Here is a 22,453-nt window from a genome sequence, read left to right on the forward strand (position 1 = left end):
CTACTAAGGCGACGATCTTTGATTTAATCAATATACACCAGCAGCCTGGTGAAAAACTTAAGACCTACATGGCTCGGTTTAGCAAGATGGTCGTACAACTGGAAGAAGACAGTCCTGATGTATGTGTGGCATCCTTAAAACTGGGCTTCGGGCGGGCTCGTTAAATCGTGATTTAACGAGACGTCCGGCGCGTGACATGATGGATCTGAGAGCGAGAGTGCAAGAGTTTATTCTGATTGAGCAGGATTATCAAAACAAAAAAGAGAGGGAGGATTGGCGAAAGAGCTCCCAACACAACACAACCCCTCCTGAAAAGCCAAAGGTGGGTAAAGATTCAAGGCCAACCCCAACACCTCGACAGCCAAGGCCTGGACCCTACCAACATGTCAAGCAGGGATTTCAAAGCAACACGTGGCATTGGAATGCCCAGGGAACCTCGCCGGTGTAGGTGACTCAACCATCGGCACCACAAGAAACAACACCATTAACAAAGCTGAATGCCCCATTAAGTACAATATTGTGAGCGGTTGGTCAAACGAATTCGGTGAAGTATCCGCCTCCACCTCGGTGACCACCAACTAATGTTGACACCAACAGGTTGTGTGAGTTTCATAAAGCGTTGGGCCATACCACCGACAATTGTTGGACTTTGCCGCGGGAGATAGACCGGCTGATCAAAGGATGAAACTTGGCAAACTTTGTCAAAGATGCTTCAGTACAGGAGCCTTCCAAGGCGGTTCAAGATAATAAAAAGGCAAAGGCAAAGAGGTGGTGGAGGAATTAGGCAACCCTGTAGAGGAATGTGCGTCCATCACTGGAGGATTTGGTGGTGGAGAACTTTCGAGCAAGGCTAGAAAAATACACGTTGCGGCGGTCCATTCTGTACATAAGGCATACGAGGGAGCATGTTGGTTGAACCATCCCCCAATCACATTTACTCCACATGATTTTGCACATGTGATCCCACATGACAATGATCCAATTGTGGTAACAATCAGGATCAACAACTACAAAACTAAAAAAGTGTTCTTACACCAGGGATCCTCGGCGGATATTATCTATTGCGATGCATTTGATCGTTTGGATCTCAAGGAGTCAGACTTAAAGCCTTACCCTGAAATTCTCGTAGGTTTCACGGGCGATCGTGCTAATGTCCGGGGTTATGTGGAAATCCCGACTGCTTTTGGCGAGGGGGACTTCATCAAGAAATTCCAAGTCAAGTACCTTGTCCTTGCTTGTCGGGCAAGTTATAATGCTTTGCTCGGCCATGATACACTCAACAAATTATGTGCGATAATTTCTACTTCCCACTTGACCATCAAATATCCATCTTGATGGAGTTTGGAAATGCGTTTCTCATTTATATGGCCTAAGCGACAATGCCATAAATAAGTAGGGTTCAATTCATTGGCTTTGACCCTCTTCGCATTTACGTTATAGATTGCTATTTCGAGATCAAGGACATAAAGTCCATTACTCAATGGTGCACTAGCATAAAACATCATCAAAATAAATAGAACAACATTTGTTCTTTATTAAAAATGAAAAACCCTTCTTGTCCAAACAAGAAACAAATATAATATTCTTCGAAATAGCAGGCACATAATAGCAATTTTCTAATTCAATTACTAAACCAGTGGGTAAAGTTAAAAAATAGGATCCTACAGCTAAGGCAGCAACTCTTGCTCCATTTCCAACGCGTAGGTCCACTTCACCCTTCGCCAATGGTCTACTCCTTCTTAGTTCATGCACATTAGTACAAATGTGATAACCACATCCAGTATCCAATACCTGTAAGACCTGAATTTTCAGAACAAGTTAGTTTCCGACTCACGCGTAGAATCAGTGTAAGCGTGACAGGAGTTTGATATTTGAGAAAGATTAATGAAGAAGAAAGTTTAGGAATTGTTTGAGGAATGTTGCGTAGTTGTTTCCGGAGTTAGTGCGAGTCGTCTGCACACCTGCCTTGTGGCGAGCGTGTCCAGTATAGGCTAATTTCGCTTTAGAGCAACGTTTTAAGTGAGATTTCGAACTATTGGAAAATTTAAAGATTCCCTTTATTTTTCCATCGACCAGTGTTTCATTTCGGAACTCTGGACTGTACGCACGATAGGTTTCACTTTTCGGTTGTCCGCCGACGCTAATTTCTTTGCTTCGAAACCCTAGATTCGAGCGATGGATGAATACTTTTTCTTTTCGGGACTTCTAACGAAGTTTCCGTCCGCGCTGCCAGATTTGTTTCGACATTTCCAATCTTTCTTCAGAAGGAAGTTTTGTCGTTTGTGTAACACCCCGATTTCGGTGGCGTCACTTTAGTAACCAAAATAAACTTAATGCGGAAAAACGTGAATATTTTGTTTTTCGATAATAACTAAGACAAGACTGAAATAAATAAAACCCAAGTGCGAAAAGTAATAAAACTAATATACAATATATAAACAGCCCCCGCTGTAGTAGTAACCTCGTCACGAGTAAACCTCCAGTGACGGAAAGAAAAGTGTAACGCCCGAAGGCAAAAGGTACAATCTACAAGAAAGGTCAAGTGTCCGCAACACCATCCCTCAAAACTGAGAATAAGCTGGCCCATCGGCCTGAAGCAAGACCTCCTAAGTCCAACCAACTCTCTGTGATTCTCGTAAAGAACCACACAAAAAGCTATAGGTGGGAAACTACCCTGTCCCCAAGGAAAACAAATGATGTTCAGAGCTAAGACTCTACTCCTACACTAATCCCATCTCGAGGAGCTCACACTAACACCCAATCCTACATGCTAGCATGATCGTCGTCCGAATTCGAAATCCAGAACGACCTAGTCTACATACACCATCCGTCCTCCTCTCGCAACCGCGATACGCTCCAGTTCCCGCATCTCAACCCTAGTTCCTCCCGAAGGATGAACCATCATGAATCAGCCCGCCAAAGACATCTGACAAAGGGCGTTTGTTCGCCAAAGCACACACAGAAGACGCGAGGGTCAACTCCAAAGAATTACATAAATAATAGCACCAATAGATATAGATAAGAGAATAGCCACTTAGGCTTATAGCTAGGGATAACATCCTAGGGTTGCATATTCCATAATGAACTTAACAGCAATAATAACAATTAACATGTTCCAAATAGGATTAACAAATAACAATCACACTCGACAACTAAATCAGTATGCATGAATGCAGGATGATTAGTCAAACAACGTCTCCGACTCTCACTCGACACGTCGCCACGTGTTCTAGGTAAATTAAAGTCTCTAAAAGCTTACCCTAAGGTAAAGTCGATTCTGCGACAAAAGACACTTCTTCACATCAACATAGTAACTCATGATGATCTCCGGATCATCCGACTCATCTCAATCCGATGGTCACAACTGCTCAACAAGCAAAGAGTATCACATACTCGGAAACTACCGGTTTCCCGGACTTATCCCCAGGATAGCCCAACAATTAGGCATGTCAAGTCGATCCAACCCCTTGGGTTGAACATACGGACTCGCACACGCAACTCCCACAATTAGGCATGTCGAGTCGATCCAACCCCTTGGGTTGAACATACGGACTCGCACACGCAACAAATGACAACGCCAAGTCGGTTCACTCAAAAGAGTCGAACATACGGACATTGCGCGTGTCCAATGACTATCGCCGAATCGATCCAATCCATCGGATTGAACATACGGATCCGCGCGAGTCGAAAGGTTATCGCTGAATCGATCCAATCCCTCGGATTGAACATACGGATTCACGCGAGGTAAAATGGCAATCGCTGAATCGATCCAATCCATCGGATTGAACATACGGACTCACGCGTGCCTGAGTGACTACCGCCGAATCGATCCAATCCATCGGATTGAATATAAGGATTCGCGCGTGTCAACAATTATTGCCGAATCGGCCCAACCCGTCGGGTTTGGACATACGGATTCGCGCCGCAAAGTCGAAGATACACCCAACAACATAGCTGCTCCAACAGCACAACCACAATAGCTGCTCCAACAGCACAACAACAAACGCTGCTCCAACAGCACCACAACATCTACATACTCGAAGCCCCTCAACTTTCTCAATGCTGGGATCCGACGACACTTCTCGTTTTCCAAAACTATGATTTGCATCCAAAGCTTCCTTCCGAGATTATTACCATTACTTAAAGATTTAGAGGTTGTTTAATGTCTTATGAGTTTTCTTTACAAAATAATTATCCTTTTAGTCTTATCGCGAATCCTATAAGTTCTCGGGATCTCCTAATCCCCAAATGACTCCAGAGAATGTCTCGATCCATACAACACCACAACAAGGCCCGAATCTCATTCGTCCTTTCAAGCTTTCTCAAAACTCTCAAAATAAAATCGGCATGACCTGCCCGCTTTTCTCACCGTTCAGAAACTCAGATTATAGTGCAAAAGCAGAATTAACTCATCATAATCAATCAACATGTCATATGTCAATATCTTAAGCAATAACCACATAGCACCTAGCATATAAGGCATGCACCACACATCCTAAATTACCCAATTAGCACTTAGCATGTCATTCACTCATCAAAAACATTCAGTAGATGCATCATCTACATTGTCAGCCGAAGCCTCAGAAAACATTTTCCAATCACACACAATTCCAGTGCATAAACAGTAAACAATGTCGAAACATCGACCCTAAGCATTAACTAGAGATTCAGTGAGAAGCCCTCACCTGTAGATTCTCCAGGACGATCTCCTAACACTTGTTCACAATCAAAGGCTTGCTCCTCTGGGAATTCCTCAAAATCACCTTTAGAGCAAAACCACAGAAATACTATCAGAATCTATCGAAAACTAAGCTATCGATACTTACTAAGGTTACTCGAAGTAATCTATACCCTAAGGTACGATAAACTAGCGCGAAAGACAAGTTTTCGGAAAAGGAAATTTTCCCCCTCCTCCTCTATAGGGCTCGGCCACTTTTCCCAATTGTGGGGCTCGATTTTTCTTCGATCAAACTTGGTTCCTATGCTTTCATTAGCCGTAACTAAGGGTATTCTGAACTCGGAAAAATTATCGGATCAAAAACTGTCGCAGGGGTATTTTGGTCATGATTTTTAACTTAGAAATTTCAAAACTGAAATCCCAAAAACCAAATTTTGCAGGGACGTCACCAACGACGTTTATGACAACTAATCCTACTAGCACTAAGCTAAGGCGATAGTTTTCAGCCTAAAGGTTGAAGCTTTACACCAAAAACTCCAAAAATGGGTATTTTAGGTTCAAATTGATTCCGGCGGAATTCCGGCGACATAACGGAAAATCTAACCCGGCAGAAGTGATCTTGGGCGCATAAGGAAGAGGTTTAGAATCAGAAATGAAAGATTCAGGATAGTTTTGCAAAAACCCATAAACTATCCGCTCAGAAAACTCTACAGAAAAGCTATGGAAAAAACGATCAGAGGTAAGGATTAGCGACTATACCTCGAAACCTTGAAGTAGCAACTGATTGATCGACGATCAAGCAAACGATGAAGAAAATCTTCTCTTCTCCCTCCCTTGTAGAACTCGCGGCCTTGATGAAGAAAATGGAGGAAAATTTGAGTTTTTCTTCCTTTCTTTGCTATATATAAAGGTTGGAAATTCGCGGGAAAATGAAAGTTTCGCGAATCTGATTTTTCCGGCGTCATTCTCCGTGAATTAATAGATATGTTTTGGCAAAAGAATTCCAAAACTATAAAGAGGTCTCCTTGTATTTTTGGCAACTAATGCATAGTCGGTATAAAACTATTTTACCCGATAAGTTGCTTTTTGCATCGAATGTCGGAATAGAAAACTTCCTTCTGAAGAAAGATTGAAATCATCAAGAGAAATGGGTGTACGCGTGTAGAATATTCATTTGAAGCTCTGAATAGAAAAAGTCTTCATTGTCGAGAAATTCTAGGGTTTTGAAATACCAGGGATTCGGTTTCGGCAAACTTCCGATGATTGGAATCGGACGTTCGTAGATTCTAGAGTTTCGCCTCGAAACGATTGTGATATATGGAAAAAGAGAAGTTCTAACATTTCTCTGAAGATTTTTGGAATTAACTTCCGTCGTGCCTAAAAGTGAAAATTAGCTATATACTAGGGTTTCTGACCTAGGTTTAAGCGTATAACGATCGTGCTATAACTTTTATCGACTTCGATACGATCCTTTGACTTTTCCTGAACTTTCTCCTTCATAAATTTATTTCATTTGGTAAACTCTTGTTCAGGTTTCCTTTCACGATACATCAAGCCTAATCGTAAATGGAAATCTCTTCCACTTATTCTAAGCTTAAAAACTTGGGCCTTACAGTTTGAGCATCACAGCAAAAAGTAGTTTTTCGGGACAGATTAACTTACACCGCTTTTGGGATTTTAGATATCGTTTTTCCCAAATCATAGATATTTGTTCTGAGTTCTGGAATTCTGACGCCAGAATCTCTCTTAGAATTCTTCAGTGAACGTGCTGCAAAAATCGGAATCGCGAAATTTTCATTTTCCCGCGATTTCACCTGCCTATAAATAGCTCGAAAAAGCAAAATATCTCATTTTCTTTCCATTCAAGGGCCGCGAGTTTAGGGGGAGAGGAGGAGAAGATTTTTCGCGAAAACTTGACCAATCTTCGTGCAGTTCGTCCCTACTTCGAGGTACCGAGGTAACTAGCATGATTCTTACCTCTGATTACTGTTTCTTCTGCATTTCTGAAGTCGTTTCTGTGCTCACAGTTTTGAGCTTTTTGTAAAACTGTCTGATTTCTTGGTTGGGGTTTGTTCCCTAAGTTCCCAAGAGTCTAAAACCTCTGTCAGTAATCGCCGATTGCGATCCAGTTGTCAAGGATCTGAAAAACTGATTCAAAACCCTTTTTGTCTCACATTTCGAAACTTTATTGTTGAAAAGACGTAATCTGACTTCGTGCCTTTAGGATTTGTTGTCACGGATGTCGTGAGGATCATTGCTGTCAAATTTGTTTTCCGAACTGATAACTTTGAGGTTTTGAGCTTTTATTTTGGACCAAAATGCCCCTGAACAGCCGTATTTTGATCCGATCGTCCGAAAATTGTTCCGACAGTTTCTTTGCCTTAGTTTTACCCTAAAACTACCTTGTAAACTGATTTGATCGAAGAAAAAGAGCCGAAGCCCTTTTTCCTTTCTGGCCGTGGGCTATATCAATGGGGGGGAAGTTTTTCATTTTCGAAAACTTGTCTTTTCGCATCCGAATGTTGTATTCTGAAGCTTTGATGCTTTGTCTGTCGTTTATGAGTTGTATTGTGATCGAGCTAATCGATATTGTTTGGTTTCTGCTTTGTTTTTCTCCGAGGTTCAGTTGAAGGAACTTTGGAATATTCAGAGCATTTGCTTGAAGAAAACTTTGATTACGAGACTGGATCAGCTCGAGGTTAGGGCAACTTACTTATTAGCTATGACTGTATGATAGGCGTCGAGAAATTCGACTTATGCTTTGTGTTGATATTGATTATGATGATGAACTGATGTTATGATGCTTTTCCATAACTTGTGATGTTGTGATATTGTTGGATTGTGCGTTTTGACGCGATTTCGGAGTGGGGAACCTCTGAACTGGTTAAAGTTGGTGTTTCGGGTTGGATGAACAACCCTAGGAAAGTCCAAACGTGGGGTTTAAGACTTAGCCCTTCATTGGTATTCGTTGGAATTCTTAGACTTTCCCCGGGAAATGTATTTTGGGTGGTTGATCTTTGAAAACTTAGGATGATAGAGCTTTGAAAAACTAAAGACTTGGGAAACCTAGACTTTGAGAAATAAACTCATAACCTGACTAATGTGAATTGAAATCATTTTTATTAACGTTTAAGCATAGGAAAACTGAAGGGGAAAATATTTACGAGAGACGGGGAAAAGTCGACCTTTGTTGTGGGTTTTGGTATTGGGGAAAGCCACTGAGGTGAGCTAAGGTGATGATTGAAAGTCACCGAGTACTTTACGTACTCTTGTTGTTGGGGTTGTGTTGTATTGACCGACACTAATCCCTTGGGTTCTCTTGTTGTTGGAGCGGTGTTGTATTGACCGACACTTAGCGCTCTTGTTGTTTGGGCTGTGTTGTATTGACCGACACTAGACCCTTGTGTACTTTTGTGGGTGGAGTTGTGTTGTATTGACCGACACTTACTCCGAGTTGTGTTGTATTGACCGACACTTACTCCGAGTTGTGTTGTATTGACCGACACTAATTCTTGGATTGTTTTGAGTTTGGGTTTGAGCTAAACACTTATGTGGTGAGGACGATTCGGTGTTTGGCTAACCATATTGCATCAATCGGGTGAATAACGGGAATGGTTCACCTGTGCATTTCATGGTGAATAACGGGAATGGTTCACCACTGCATTAATGATGAATAACGGGAATGGTTCATCATATGGTGAATAACGGGAATGGTTCACCAAGGATGAATAACGGGAATGGTTCATCCAGGATGAATAACGGGAATGGTTCATCCATAGTGAAGAACGGGAATGCTTCACTTGTGGCGAACGGGAACGCGTCACAAATCCGGATCATATTGTGCATTTCACGCATACATTCATTCTGACTTGAATTGTGTGCTGTTTATTTATTGAAGCATTGTTAGAGCCATAACATGCTAGGATTGTTTATATATGTATATATCAACATATATCTATACCCCATATCACATGTTGAGTGTATATCTACTTATTTCCGTGAGTTGACCCTAGCGCCTTGGCTTTGGTTGCATGTTTGTGTTTGGGCGGTCGGCCTGCTGCCAGATGTCGATGGCCGACTGGTTCTCGATGGTCTCTCCCTCGGGGGGGATCAGATATGAGTTGGTGGATAGGGATGCCCCCACCGCTTGGGTGATCGATGTGGCTGGTCACTGAGCGACGTACAGGGGAAGGGTCATGGAGGACCGGACGGATGAGCGAGGATGCCTGACGAGAGGAGTGCTACGGCGTTTGGAGCTGAGTTTTGACTTGCCGTCCTTAGTTCACTGTGGACCAGGCACTGGTCATGGACCACCTGCACCACCTCCGACTTCACCTTCTGATGACGAGGACCCGGCGGAGATCGAGCCTGCTGTTGCTGCACCTGTTGCGCCACCTCCTGCTACTGCCATTACCCCTACCGACGTGGCGTCGTCCTCTAGGCTCGTACAGCCGAGGAGGGAGTCTGTTGTTCCATCTGCCTCACTTCTCTTATCTTTCTCTTCACCGCATGGCTACCGTGTGGACCCCTTGATAAGGGTGGTGGAGGAGGATGTTCATACAGGAGAGGTGGATGTGGAGACCGGCTCGACTAGGGCGGTGCGCAGGACAGTTAGGAGGGAGGTCATGGATTTGGAGACCGAGATGATTACGGTGGATTCCGACTCTGACTCTGAGAGCAGTGGGGAGAGCTACTCGCCGAGCAGTGATGAGGAGGAGGAGGATTGGTGAGCTGAGCTGGGAGGGTAGGTTAGGCTAGCGTCATTTTTTTGTGTAGAGCTCTGATCGTCAGTTTCTTTTGGGACAGGGTAGGTTCCGATGTGTGGCTTTTTGTGTGGTTCTTTTGAGGAGGATCACAGAGAGTCTGTCGGAGTATAGGGGTCTATTGTTCAGGCCATTTTTGGGTGCCGACTTTCTCTTGGATAACTGTATATTTTGATACTTTTACTTACCGTGCTGGTTTGTATATATTTGCCTGCGGGCTTACTACCTTGGAGTCACTGCGAGTGCGCGTGACGGGAGAGTGCAGCTGAGGCTGTACAAGTGTTTATATTGTATATCGGTTAGTTTAGTTGTTGGGTTTTGTCTTTATTTCTTTATCGCTTTTATTTAAAGGAATCAAACGAAAAAAAATTACCTGTTTTCCGCGTAAAGTTTATTTTTGGTTACTAAAGTGACACCTGGGAATCGGGGTGTTACAATACCCATGATGCAGAAGTCGATAGATTGACTTCTATAACAAAAATACCTGAAGCGGAAGTCTCACTTCCCTTCTTCTTCCACTCCTCTAGGAATTTTGGGCAGTTCCTTTTCCAATGTCCTGTTCGATCACAAAGGAAACACTTTACTTCCTTGGCCACCTTGCCCACTGCACCAGTAGGCTTCAAGCCAGAAACACTAGGTGTTGGTCAATCTGCAAGTGTACAGATATCTTCGGGTTTTAATATCGAATCCACAGGGATTGTGAGAGTAGTGGGCTTAAGCACAAAGTTTGTAGATGCAAAAGCAATAAAAGATTCAATTGTTTGGTTTGGTTGTGTGACAAGAGATTGTCAAGAAAGCAATTGTTAAGGTGTAGAAAATATCAATTGATAAAATTGCCTTGGGTTATCGTTCGTCTAATCCACTCTAGCCAACCTATCCTATGAAAATGAGACCTTGATTCATTCCTTGTTGTTCTAGCATAGTTAAGTACTTGTTGATGCCTCATACAAGCAATTCCCTCAAACTGAAAGTTAGGCCTAATTCCTTGTGTACCTAATCATGCATTTGAGGCTCTACGTTCTTTATGTTCAAGCCAAGAAAACCCAACCCTTCCTCTATTCCTAGTAGCAAGCATAGAAGGGTCAATCTCAATTCATGTCCCCAAACTATAACAATCTTCCAATATGATTATAGTCTAGTCTATAGCAAGATGTACATTCAAGCTAAGCATGCAAATGAAATTGAAATTCAAGGTAGAATCAAGAACAAAGGCATAGAGATAGGAATTATAACTAGAGTTTCATAGAATCACTTAAACCAAAAGCAAAAAGTAAACTAGCCACTCATGGCTAGATAATCCATGCAAGAAATGAAAAGAAGACCTGGAAAATACAAGGTGGAAGCTTCTTACAAGCCACAAAAGCACTTCCTAAGCTTCAATACTTGGTAAAATTCTAAGAGAGAATTACAAGTTCTGAACAAAATGGTCAAAAGCCTTATTTATAGGAAAATTGGGCGAACAGGGGCACTCAAGCGCCGGCAGCGCTTGAGCGCCCAAGTGGCAGAAGCAAACTTCCAGCAACTGGAAGGCTGGCGCTGGAGCGCCAGACTCACGTTCTGATGGCTTTTTAGCTTCTTGTAACCCCCCTTTGAATGTTTCCATCAATTCTTCAAGCTTTTTTGCCTTCCCTCTTCACGAGTTACTTGCTGAAATACTCAAGGACCAAGACAAGGAAAAATATCAAGAAATTCAAAGGGTTTTTAAGCACAATAGTCCTCACAGTTCCATGGAAAACACATGCAAGTCCTAAACTCTATAAAAATGCAAGAAAGACCCTCATAAAACTGCATAATTACCAAAACTAAATAAAAACTCAAATAAAGATAAAAATGCATGAGAATGCATGAAACACTGCATGAGACAAAGAGAAAAGACTCAAAACTCACCAAGAAATGACCCTAAAAACACTACTAAACGAGGGTCATGACACCACTATACTCAACGACAGCTCGCCCTCGAGCGTCACTAAGATTAGCTTGCCCTCAAGCACAAAGAATTTATCCCAACACACATGCCGAAGAAGGGATACACTTTCACAAAACCGGGGGACCAAGTGCACGCAGTTAGTTCCAAGAGAAAGATTCAACAATCAACTTCATGCAACTTTCAGACAAAGAAGAATTTAGAGTCCACTATGAGAAGGTTTATAACTAACATCCTAGCCTAAGACAATCATTTAGTGCACTGAACACGCAAGCAAGTTCAAAGGTTCTGGGAATCATTCACTCAAGAGCAACTAAAGTCAAACATGCATTATTCATTGAGACTTCCAAAGGGTTGTAATGTTGGCTAGGTGAAGCACAAGGTAGGTGGTCCCTAAGGAAGACTAAGGCTGCAAAACATGAGTGTGGTCCTATTTTGAATTCCGGAGCTTTCAAGCTATTGAAACTTAGAACACAAGTCTCTCAACCCCCATCTTATTTGAACACATTTATTTGCTTTTTTGGAACCCCACCTTTGCCATGAAGTTCATTTTTTCCTTTTAGCTTTTCTTTTCAATTTTTTTCTTTTCACTTGGGGTAAGAGACAATCGCACTATTTATAAACTAGCTCCATTGAGAATTAAGGACCACAACTCCCCATTTTTTTCAACCAAACAACCAGCCCATACATCAAGGGTAACAAGGAAATCTCCATAAGGCTCAAAGGGTCAACAATGGACAAATATGTACAATGCAAACTCTGAAGTCCAAGAAAACCTACAAGTCTCAAGGTTGCAAATCTCCTAAAGCATGCAAAGAGTGAATTCAACGCAGAACCAAGAAGTGCAAGTGAGTCAGGATCCTCCATGGAAATTTATACTGAAGGGTCAAAGATAGACCCTTGTGGACTCACATCAACTCTATCTTCAAGATAACACTTAGAAGACCGAAGACTCTCCCTCTCTTTTCCAAACATACAATCACTCTCCCCAAAAACAGGACAAGCATCCACTTAAAAACATTTTCAAAAACAAGCATCATGTGAGAGAGCAAAACTCGGGAGCATGTTCTTATGATCTTCATGAGAGTAGCTGCTTGTTACTAGGTCCCTTTAGCTAGACTCCATTATGTAGGACTGATTGTGCTTCACATTGAACTTCACTACTTGTGTCTTGGTGCATGTTAAAAGGCATTCCGGTGTCATGGATGATTACTTAGCTAGAGAAAGTCTTTTGTTTTAAGGTAACGAGTTTGGAAGATTATCCCTTTGATCTTTTACCACTTTTGTCTGCTGTTGTACCGAATTTTGATTCGTTTTAATAAAATATATTTTTAATTGTAATAATAATAATAATAATAATAATAATAATTTGGGGAAAAATGAGATGTTACAAAATACCAATAAATAATGTTTCACTCAAATAAAAAAAAAACATTTTCCTACGTAAAAAACACAAGAAAACAAAAACCAAAATCGTTTATGCCAAGTGGTGGGCTTTAGATAAATATTGGTCAATTACCACTCATTAATTTAAGGATTGATGAATGGGTTTGATCGTGCATTTTGCTTTTGAACATGATGCACTCATTGCGTTTCCATTAAACGTAACCTTAAGAGAGGAGTTGGGGTAACAATAAGATATTGTTCTTGTCTGTTTTCTCTGTTTTTAATGCATTCCCCTCCCTCCTTGTGATTATTGTTTGTGGTTGTCTTTTCCATTGATCAAGCAGAACTATAGATTTATGTAAAGATAAAAAAGACAAATAAGATGAGAGAGATAATAAGCATTCATATCGGACAAGCTGGAATTCAAGTTGGTAATTCATGTTGGGAGCTATATTGCCTTGAACATGGCATTCAACCTGATGGGAAAATGCCCAGGTTTGCTTTCTATTTTTTTCTCATGTTTCAAGGAATATATATATATATATATATATGATAATATGTTTGAGTTTCGGTTAAATGTCGATTCAAATCATACTCAAAGCTACAAAATCTTGCTTCTTCATTTGTGATGTGAAATCTCTTAAATCTCATTCGGACCAATGCAAATGAAAAACAAACCCACAATTAATAAATTAGTTTTGAATATATAGCGTGACAATTTCCTAAAAATTAATGTAAGATTCATATTCCTACTTCACATGTCCTGTGTTTGTGGATGTTTTTATGATCAATGTCTTGCGTTTCAAATTCTTGTACATTCTTTTATATAATCAATATCGCGTTATGTCTTTTATGCATGAACTAAGTTGTATCGCATCACCATATCGAGCTTTATATTTTTTCGGGATTTTAATTTTTTTAGCATTGAAAATTGGAAAGTTTCATTTGATTTGATGCAATGTATCTTTGGAATTCATGTTGAGAAAATGGTGGATGCACGGACAGTGTAAACTTTTTTACATATGCACTCAATTGATTTTCGTTATAACCGTAATTTATTAATTTACTAATTAAATTTAAAAAGATTGGCTAGCACTTGCTTCTATGTGGCATAATATGATTGAACGTCAGTGTAAAACTTCTTTACACTTGACGGTGCATATCTATTAATCGCATTGATGTTTCTAACGTTTTTGTACCTGTATGGAGTCATTCGAAGTCAATGGTTAAAATTGAAGCATTAGCCGCCGCTTAACCATGTTTGGGTTAAATGTCGCTAAAATGTGTTTTTCCTAGAAACATTTTAGGTGTATTAACATGTATATACAATGTAATAAGAAATTGCTTGTAGCAAGTTGATGCTACTCCACCTTCACTCACAAATACCTGCCAACTTATAAAGGTTTTTTTTTTTTAGCAAAACTTATAAATTTAGGTCATAGGTGTATTCCTTTTTAATTTGTGAATACATTTAAATTCTTACATTTATTCGAGATATGGATACGTTATCGTATTAATTGAAAATCTTAAATCAAATGGTTGATTTGTAAAAGTATTGGTGGGTGTCAAAAGTAAAACAATTTGACCCTCACATTTATAAGAATTTAATTCTTTCCCCAACCAATTTGTAAGCTTCAAAAATTCTCATTATCTTGAAACTAGAATTTGGTTTTATAAACATCTTCTATTTACTTATTTGTCTCTTTTTCACTTTTTTGCACAATTAACAGTTATATGTATATATATGCTTGCAGTGATGCCCCAAACGAAGAACATGATGCTTTTAACACCTTCTTCAGTGAAATTGGATCTGGCCAGTTTGTTCCTAGGGCTTTATTTGTTGATTTGGAGCCAAGTGTAATAGATGAAATAAGAATCGGTGCATATAGACAACTTTTCAATCGGGAGCAGTTAATTTCTGGCAAGGAAGATGCTGCTAATAATTTTGCAAGGGGACATTACACAGGTTAGTCTACCATTTATAAGGACTACTTTGCGAATGTGAAAATTCTAACAAATTTTATTTATAGTAGTTACAACCTGAGTGTATTTTACTAGATAGAAAATGCTACTTAATCGGAGTGTATATATTTTGCAGTTGGAAAAGAAGTTGAAGAACTATGCCTTGATCGTATCAGAAAGTTAGCTGATAATTGTAGTGGCTTGCAAGGATTCTTGGTTTTCAATGCTGTTGGTGGTGGCACTGGCTCTGGTTTGGGATCATTACTTTTGGAACGATTATCTGTGGATTATGGGAAGAAGTCAAAACTTGGCTTTGTCATTTTTCCTTCTCCTCAGGTCTTAACCTCTAATCCTTAGAAAATGAGAATAGAATTAAAAAAAAAATAAACTGTTAGTGAATCATATATACCCCATGTATATATGATTTTATATATGCCATTTTAATTATTTTCAAAGTCTTCTTTGATTTCCTTCTCAGTTTTATGAATTTGTAACCTATTTTCATTTTTCAAAACAACTTGTTTTTGAAAGCTGAATGACTTGTGATTTTAACACTAAAAACAAAATTTGATAACATCTATGAGATGTATTGGAATTTCTAATTTGAAATCTGAAAATATGAAATGTTTTTAAGAACAGCTTTTAAAACTGTTTGTATCAATCGATTTCATTGCTTAATTTTTTGCAAAAATGATCCCTATTTGGGACTAAAACGGTAAAAGTGTGTAAATGTGAGGGACTAATTTTATTAATTTTTTTTCTAGAGGCACCAAAAGTGAAAAAATGTTATAAGTGAGGGACCAAAAGAGCTATTAAGCCTTTTCTATTTTTAATAACTAAAAACTTGGTTTGTAAAATTCTAATAAAATATGCTCTTTAATTAGTTTCTTATAATTCCATAATTTTTTGTTGGTTTGTATACACAAGACATGGTGTTAATTTCTTATAATTAATGTCCTTATACTTACAGTAGTGTTGTTATTAACATAACAGGTATCTACTGCAGTTGTTGAACCTTACAATACTGTACTTTCCAACCATTCACTTATTGAGCATAGTGATGTAGTTGTGCTTTTGGACAATGAAGCAATATATGATATCTGCAGAAGATCATTAGACATAGAAAGACCAACTTATAGAAACTTGAACCGCTTGATCTCTCAAATCATCTCTTCACTAACCACTTCCTTGAGATTTGATGGTGCCATCAATGTAGACATTTCTGAGTTCCAGACTAACCTCGTGCCGTATCCTCGTATCCATTTCATGCTTTCGTCTTACGCGCCTGTAATATCTTCCGCGAAGGCCTACCATGAGCAGTTATCGGTGCCTGAGATCACAAGAGCTGTGTTTGAGCCATCTAGTATGATGGTCAAGTGTGACCCGAGACATGGGAAGTACATGGCATGTTGCCTCATGTACCGAGGAGATGTTGTTCCCAAAGATGTAAATGTTTCTGTTTCAAATATCAAGACTAAGCGCCAAGTTCAGTTTGTTGACTGGTAAGTACTTTCTGATATGACTATGACTGGATGCGAATTAAAGGGCACTATTTGGATGCTATCTTGTGTTTTTTTTTAAGTTGATAAGTTCTAATAAGTTCTCTTAAGTCGGTATTCAAACATATCTTCTTTATTTTGAGAAATAATCTATAATCTTTGTCGATTCTACTCTTTTTGCCTATTGTTTAATTGTGTAAAATTTAGAATACAAAAAGTTAAACTAAATATCTCTGTGGAATTCACATTCATAAATAAGTAGCGTGCACCAGTTTAACGGACTCTTGTCTGGTCTTTAAGTTGAATCTTTTTCTGCAAACTGTTGATAGTCCATTAATAGTAGAGGGAGTGATAAACTATAAACTAGGTCAGTGCAAAAAGTTATTTTTTAGAGATTTAAAGACTATGTACCTAAATCTTATGTTCTCATTCAGTGTGTCATTCTATGTCTCATCAATTCTATGATATATTATTTAAAAACCACCCATGTAGGGTTATAAAAGTATCATACCCATTTATATTTTTTTATAAACATTCTACAATTTGTTTGGTGAGAGTACAAAAGATTTCATTCCTACTTATTGTAAAAGATCAAGGACCAGAACTGGAATAAAGAAGAAACTATAAGTACTACTTTGTAATAATTAGTTAGTTAGTTTCTGGTTTGTTTGTCAATCTTAGTTGGCATACAACTGGAAATTTTGTCAGAGACTAAACATAGTTAGTTAGAGATTAAACATAGTATAAATAATAAAACTCTATGTATTGTGAAGATTGATTGAATACAATTGAACAATTCAAGTTTCTATCATCTTCTTCCTCTCTAAATCTCTCGAGTTCTCTCGAATTCTTTGACTTATTAGTATATTAGACTTGAAAGACTATATGAGAAAAGTGAAAAAAAGATAGATATTATACTGAGAAAATAGAAAAAGAGAAATAATTGAATGACTACTCTTCAACTAGCCTTTTTGTGATAAAGTTATAACCTTTGGTAAAAATGAATACTATTTTAATATTTGAAATCATGAATTTACTAATTAATGTAAATAAAGTAATTGTACGATGGCTAATTAATGTCAGGTGCCCTACTGGTTTCAAGTGTGGAATCAACTACCAGCCTCCAACAGTGGTTCCCGGAGGTGATCTTGCCGAGGTGAAGCGAGCAGTATGTATGATAAGCAACAACACAGCTGTAGCTGAGGTTTTCTCTCGCATCGATCACAAATTTGATCTCATGTATACAAAGAGAGCATTCGTGCACTGGTATGTGAGTGAAGGAATGGAAGAAGGTGAGTTCTATGAAGCCCGTGAGGATCTTGCGGCTCTCGAAAAGGATTATGAAGAGGTTGGGGAAGATGGCGTAGATGCAGACGTTGAAGATTACTGAGCTCCCTACATTCTCTGTGATGTGTAATCTATGTCCTTGTCAGTTGTTCTTATAAACCTTTTGTTGTATAATATGTCTATTTTTATTATGGTTTAAAATTGCGGTTGTGTCATGATCTCTGAAATTGTGGTTAAATATATCTAATGTGAGGTCATAAAATAGGTGCATGTTGTGAGCACAATTGCCCTTGTGGAGCACAATGCATGTAAAACCGTGGTTCTTATGATTGGAGTGTTGAAATAATTATCAAATTCAATTACAATGAAAATGTATTGTTATCGTGAATCGCTTTCATGTGTTCACACAAAATCAATTATTGTACTTGGATTTGGAAAAAAGACATTCGAAACTAGTTAGGTGCTTGTTGTGTTATATGATTTCTGATGAAGGTATGATACCTGAATTAGGTGGACCAATAAGAGATATATAGACATATTTATCTGATTTGATCAACTTATTAGTGAATAGATTTTATTATTCTTATTAACTTTTTGCAAAACAGCCCCTATCTTTACAAGTGACTAGCTATCAATTCAACATAAAGTCTCTTAGCAATTTTGTGAAACACATGGTGGGTGCCAAGATTTCCAACCACATCTACCTCATTGTTGTCAATTCCAAAAAAAATATTTGTTCTTACACGGCCTTAGACCCTCAGATCTATGGTTAACGGTGCTATGGTTTAAGCCGCTAACACAATAAATGTTTTATGAAATGAAAACTTGCTTCATTCAATGTTTACTCAAGCTTTTATTGTCGGGCTGAAGTTATAACCTATGGCTATTACAATTGGGCTTGTAACATCCTATTGGGCCTTATTAGCTCTCAAACGTATCTAACTGGATCCATCTTGTGACTCCGAGGTCCACCTCTGATTCTTCTCACCAAATGTCCTTAAGTATGGTCACGCCCTTATCATATACTGCGGGACCAGTCCGCGTGCCCGCAAGACGCTAAGTCCTTGACGACTAGGATGAAGTGTGTCTTTTATCCAGGTCCTGACTCGGCCCAACCCCTTGGGTCAAGGGTTATCTCTACGAGACGGGTCATACTTGCTTGGTACCGGTCTACTTGCCTGCAAGACGCCAAGTCCTCAGCGGCCAGGATGAAGTGCGTCTTTGCTCTGGGTCCTGTCTCACTTATCTTTGTTGCTTCATTACTCAGCCTCGCCCAAATTCTCAGGCGAGTCGGTTCTTTATGCGTATGAGGATTCGGGCTCGACAACAGTGAGTTTAGGAATTCCTTTTCATGTAGGCTTCTGAAGATGATGTCACCCACGTGCGACAGTTGTCCTTGACCAATTTCCACCCCACACTTGTCTTTTCTTCAGACTCATTTTCGAAACTCCCACGCTTCCCGCTCATTTGAAATTAAAACCTGTCAATCACGACGCTTCACATCAACTGACAAAAAAGTTTCTTCGAGGAAGACTTAAAGTCATGCTCATCCCACGCCAATGCACCTTCACTACCGCACTGTCTCGATCACATTGTTCCATGATTGTAATCGTTAAGCGCCTCGATTTTGCAATAAACTAGAGTTAATGCACCGCCCCTTGCTGCTAATGGTGCATCCGTGTGAAATGGCGCATCCCTTTTCTTCCGTTGCAACCCCTACTTATAAATAGAGCCAAATGATTTACTTACAAAACTTTTCCTTCATTTTCAAAAAGTTTTATTGAGAAAACTACTCTTCTCCTTTCTTTCTTCCAAAATTCCTTCACCGCGACTCCTAAATCACATGGATTCTCACCACCGTGACACTTCCGCAGCTTCCACCAGGGACTCTCCGACGGTGGACCCTGTGGTGGTCTGTGGAAGTTCTTCTATCTTGGTTAACACTTCCGCCGTACCGGACGTGGTTACTGGTAAGCTTCCCCCCCTTCTACTCATCTTTCATCTGCTTTCTTCTTCATAATTTTCTTTTCCACTTGTTTTTTGTTTATTTCTTTTGCCTTAATTCCTCCCCTAACTCCATGGTAGTTTTTCCGGAGATTGTGCCATTAATTTGTTTAAGTTTGGATGATGTTTCTCCTCTGGCCATCGTGCATGTGCTGACTTTCCCCCTTGTACTTTTGCTACATTTCCAGATTTTGATGGCACTGCCTCGGTGGTGAACCAGAATGTCACTGTTGCCGTTTCTGGACCTCTCTATGATCCCTTGATTTATCATGATGAGACGGGTTCTGGTCCCGCAACCCTTGCCTCTCCTACAAGGCCCTTGTCCCCTATGTCAAGGTCTCTACTGATCAATTCCACCTTACCCTAACCTCTCAGCAAGTTGTGGCGAATGAACAAAAACTTCATGATTTTGTCCATTTACACTACTATAGAGGACGTCGAGGCCATTCATGACGTGTGTGGTGGTCTTTGTCGCGACGGGTACAACTCTCTCCTTCTTTTTGGCGTGATGGGGCCTAAAGAATAAATCACCTCTCACAAGCCCGTTGGTGTTCCTTCTTGTCACTTCTTGTACCTGTACACAAACATCTTTGTTGACATGGGTTTCAAACTTCCATTCTCTAACTTCATCTGTGAAACTATCACCGTTCTGAATACAGCTCCTACCCAACTTCACCCTAATATTTGGGGTTTTCTGCGTTGCCTCAAGATCCTTTATAACTACCTCATACACTATGTTTTTCTACTTTTACTAGGTGAAGGGAGTCGTCTGTGTTTTCGCCAGTCTGTTGCCATTTACCTCGTATAAAAATTGTTCTCGATTCCATCCCTTCAAAAGCAACTTCCACAAGGCATTTCACGGAAGGTGGTTCAAAGTTTTCGACAATCCTAATTTTACTTAGCTTACTACTTACGCTCACGGATCCTACAAATTCTTGCTGTAATTGACTGAGAATGCCAAGACGACGATTAAAATATCTGACTAGATGTTAACTCTTGACGAGGCGCATGCTATTCAATTCCTGGCAGGTATACCGCCATTGCAGAGCTCCCAGCTGATTGAGACCGCCCGTGATGATAAATTGGATGAATTCTTGTGGAATGGCGGGTATTTTGTATAGTAAAATTTGTCATTGTTGTTGTCTCATGCTCCTTCTGACTTGACTCTTATTTTTTGGCTTTGTAGTTGAGAAAGCTGGCCTTTCCTTGGGGGTCATGGAGACTTTTCGTAAACGCTAGAGTTCTCTTGAGAAAGAACAATGTTTGCGTCAACGGGCGAAGGAGGGAAACCGCGGAAGGTGAAGACCGAGAAAAGAAGCCCGGCGAGACGGCTGTTATTCCGCCTGCTTCCGGGGTGGGGAAAGGAAAAAGGAAACGAGGGAATTATGAAGATCCCCATATTCCTTCCCCTAAAAAATAAGTCGACGAACCGTCGAACCGTCAAAATTGGCCTTCGTAACCATTGCTCAGCCTATGGTTCCACTGAAATCCGTCGGCTGGTCGAGTGCCACACCGTCTCCAATTTTAAAGGATAGCTGGTGGTAGCTGTTTGTGGATTTTCAAGACTTGACTTTGGGTAGTGCTACTTCTCCCCCACACGTCTTGACTCTCGTCAGTCCGTGGCTGACAACATGTCGTAGGATCTGTTAACTCCCTCCATTAGGCGCCTTGGCATGGTTGAAACTTGTGAGGCTGTCTCCAATCAAGGCCTGAAGGTTGCGACTTTCACCACATCTTTGATTGAGGTATACGCCGCAACCGATGCAGGGCGAGAAAGATTGGAGACTGACTTGTCAAGGTTCTAGATTCTATATGAGAAGGTGCATAATGACTTGGAAGCTGAAAAAAGAGGGCGAAAAATCGCCGAGGAAAAACTGGTGAATGCTGAGAGGCGGGTGTCTGAAGTGACCACTGAAAAGGCGACGCTGAGAGATGAGTAAGAAACTATTCGCGCAACCTGGTACAAAAACCGAAGGAGAAAGAAAATGAGCTCTCTAGAACCATTGTTGGCCATCAAGTGCAGGTGGCTCATTTCCAGAACCTCCTTGAACAGGCTAACACAAACATCAACTCCTTGAAAGAAAAAGTCGTCTGAATGTTTGAGGAGGGTTTCCATTACGCCAAAGACCAGGTTTGCTTCCTTGATCCCGAATTCAATCTGAAACCGTTGGGTCCTTACAAGCGCATCGTCAACAATGAACTCGTTGGATCCTACTCTTAGCCGGAAGAGGACTCTGAGGATGATGATGATGATGAGGAAGGCTCGTCTGAACAAACTGCCACCAACAATGTGACGCCAGAAGCCAATGCAGGTGGTGACGCCACCAAGGAAGACACTGCTCAGGTTTGTCTTGACGCCACCTAGGGAGACGCCACTGAAGAGGCAACAAGATCTAATATTGGAGGCGCGGCGGGTGGTGCCAATGGTGATGGTGGTGCCGCTGCACAATGTTTTCTTTGTTGTTTCCTATAACTCAAACAATGTTCTTTGTCTTTTTTGCTATTTTCTATTTTGATTTTTTAATTTTGTGCTTGACTTTTGGCCTTCGTGCCTTCCATCTCCTTTGATATAAATGTTGTTTTCATTTCTCTATATGTTTCAAAGTTTGTTCTATGCTTACTAGCGTAACATCGATTCTCTCAGAAAACAATCAATAATTTCATACAAACATGAATAAATCTTAAGCAAAGAAGTCTATTTTTTGAAAAAGAATATTTTGAATTTTATATTTTACCTTTATGAAGAATATTTTCGAAAACAAGAGTAATAGAAATAACTAACAAAACTTGTGTTTTCTGTGAGGCATTCTAGTACTTGTGTTGCGTGTCGGCTCCTAGCCAACTTGAACAACGCGTTCGGCGCATGTTCGGAGCTATGACAATTGTCACGTGCTGGCTCTTAGCCGGTTGAATAGCGTGATCTCTATCTGACATTTAGACAGCGAGACCT

The 22,453-nt window shown here is 40.1% G+C and overlaps 1 protein-coding gene across 1 annotated transcript; it reads left to right on the forward strand.

The window, feature by feature from the left end:
- The first annotated feature begins 12,938 nt into the window (after window positions 1-12,938).
- Window positions 12,939-17,887, forward strand: LOC130737970 (tubulin alpha-5 chain-like). Its single transcript, XM_057589847.1, has 5 exons — window positions 12,939-13,246; window positions 14,506-14,717; window positions 14,850-15,049; window positions 15,707-16,215; window positions 17,296-17,887. Exons 1-5 carry the CDS (start codon window positions 13,134-13,136, stop codon window positions 17,600-17,602), a joined length of 1,341 nt encoding a protein of 446 aa, XP_057445830.1. The 5' UTR covers window positions 12,939-13,133; the 3' UTR covers window positions 17,603-17,887.
- The last annotated feature ends 4,566 nt before the right edge of the window (window positions 17,888-22,453 follow it).

The sequence above is a fragment of the Lotus japonicus genome, chromosome 2, assembly GCF_012489685.1.
Source record: "Lotus japonicus ecotype B-129 chromosome 2, LjGifu_v1.2".
NCBI lineage: Eukaryota > Viridiplantae > Streptophyta > Magnoliopsida > Fabales > Fabaceae > Lotus > Lotus japonicus.

Bases quoted from the DNA above. Each gene is read 5' to 3' on its own strand.
- LOC130737970 (XM_057589847.1), top strand. From the start codon at position 13,134: ATGAGAGAGATAATAAGCATTCATATCGGACAAGCTGGAATTCAAGTT. The intron at 14,718-14,849 runs GTTAGTCTACCA...TATATTTTGCAG, and splicing joins TGCAAGGGGACATTACACAG to TTGGAAAAGAAGTTGAAGAA. The intron at 15,050-15,706 runs GTCTTAACCTCT...TTAACATAACAG, and splicing joins TCATTTTTCCTTCTCCTCAG to GTATCTACTGCAGTTGTTGA.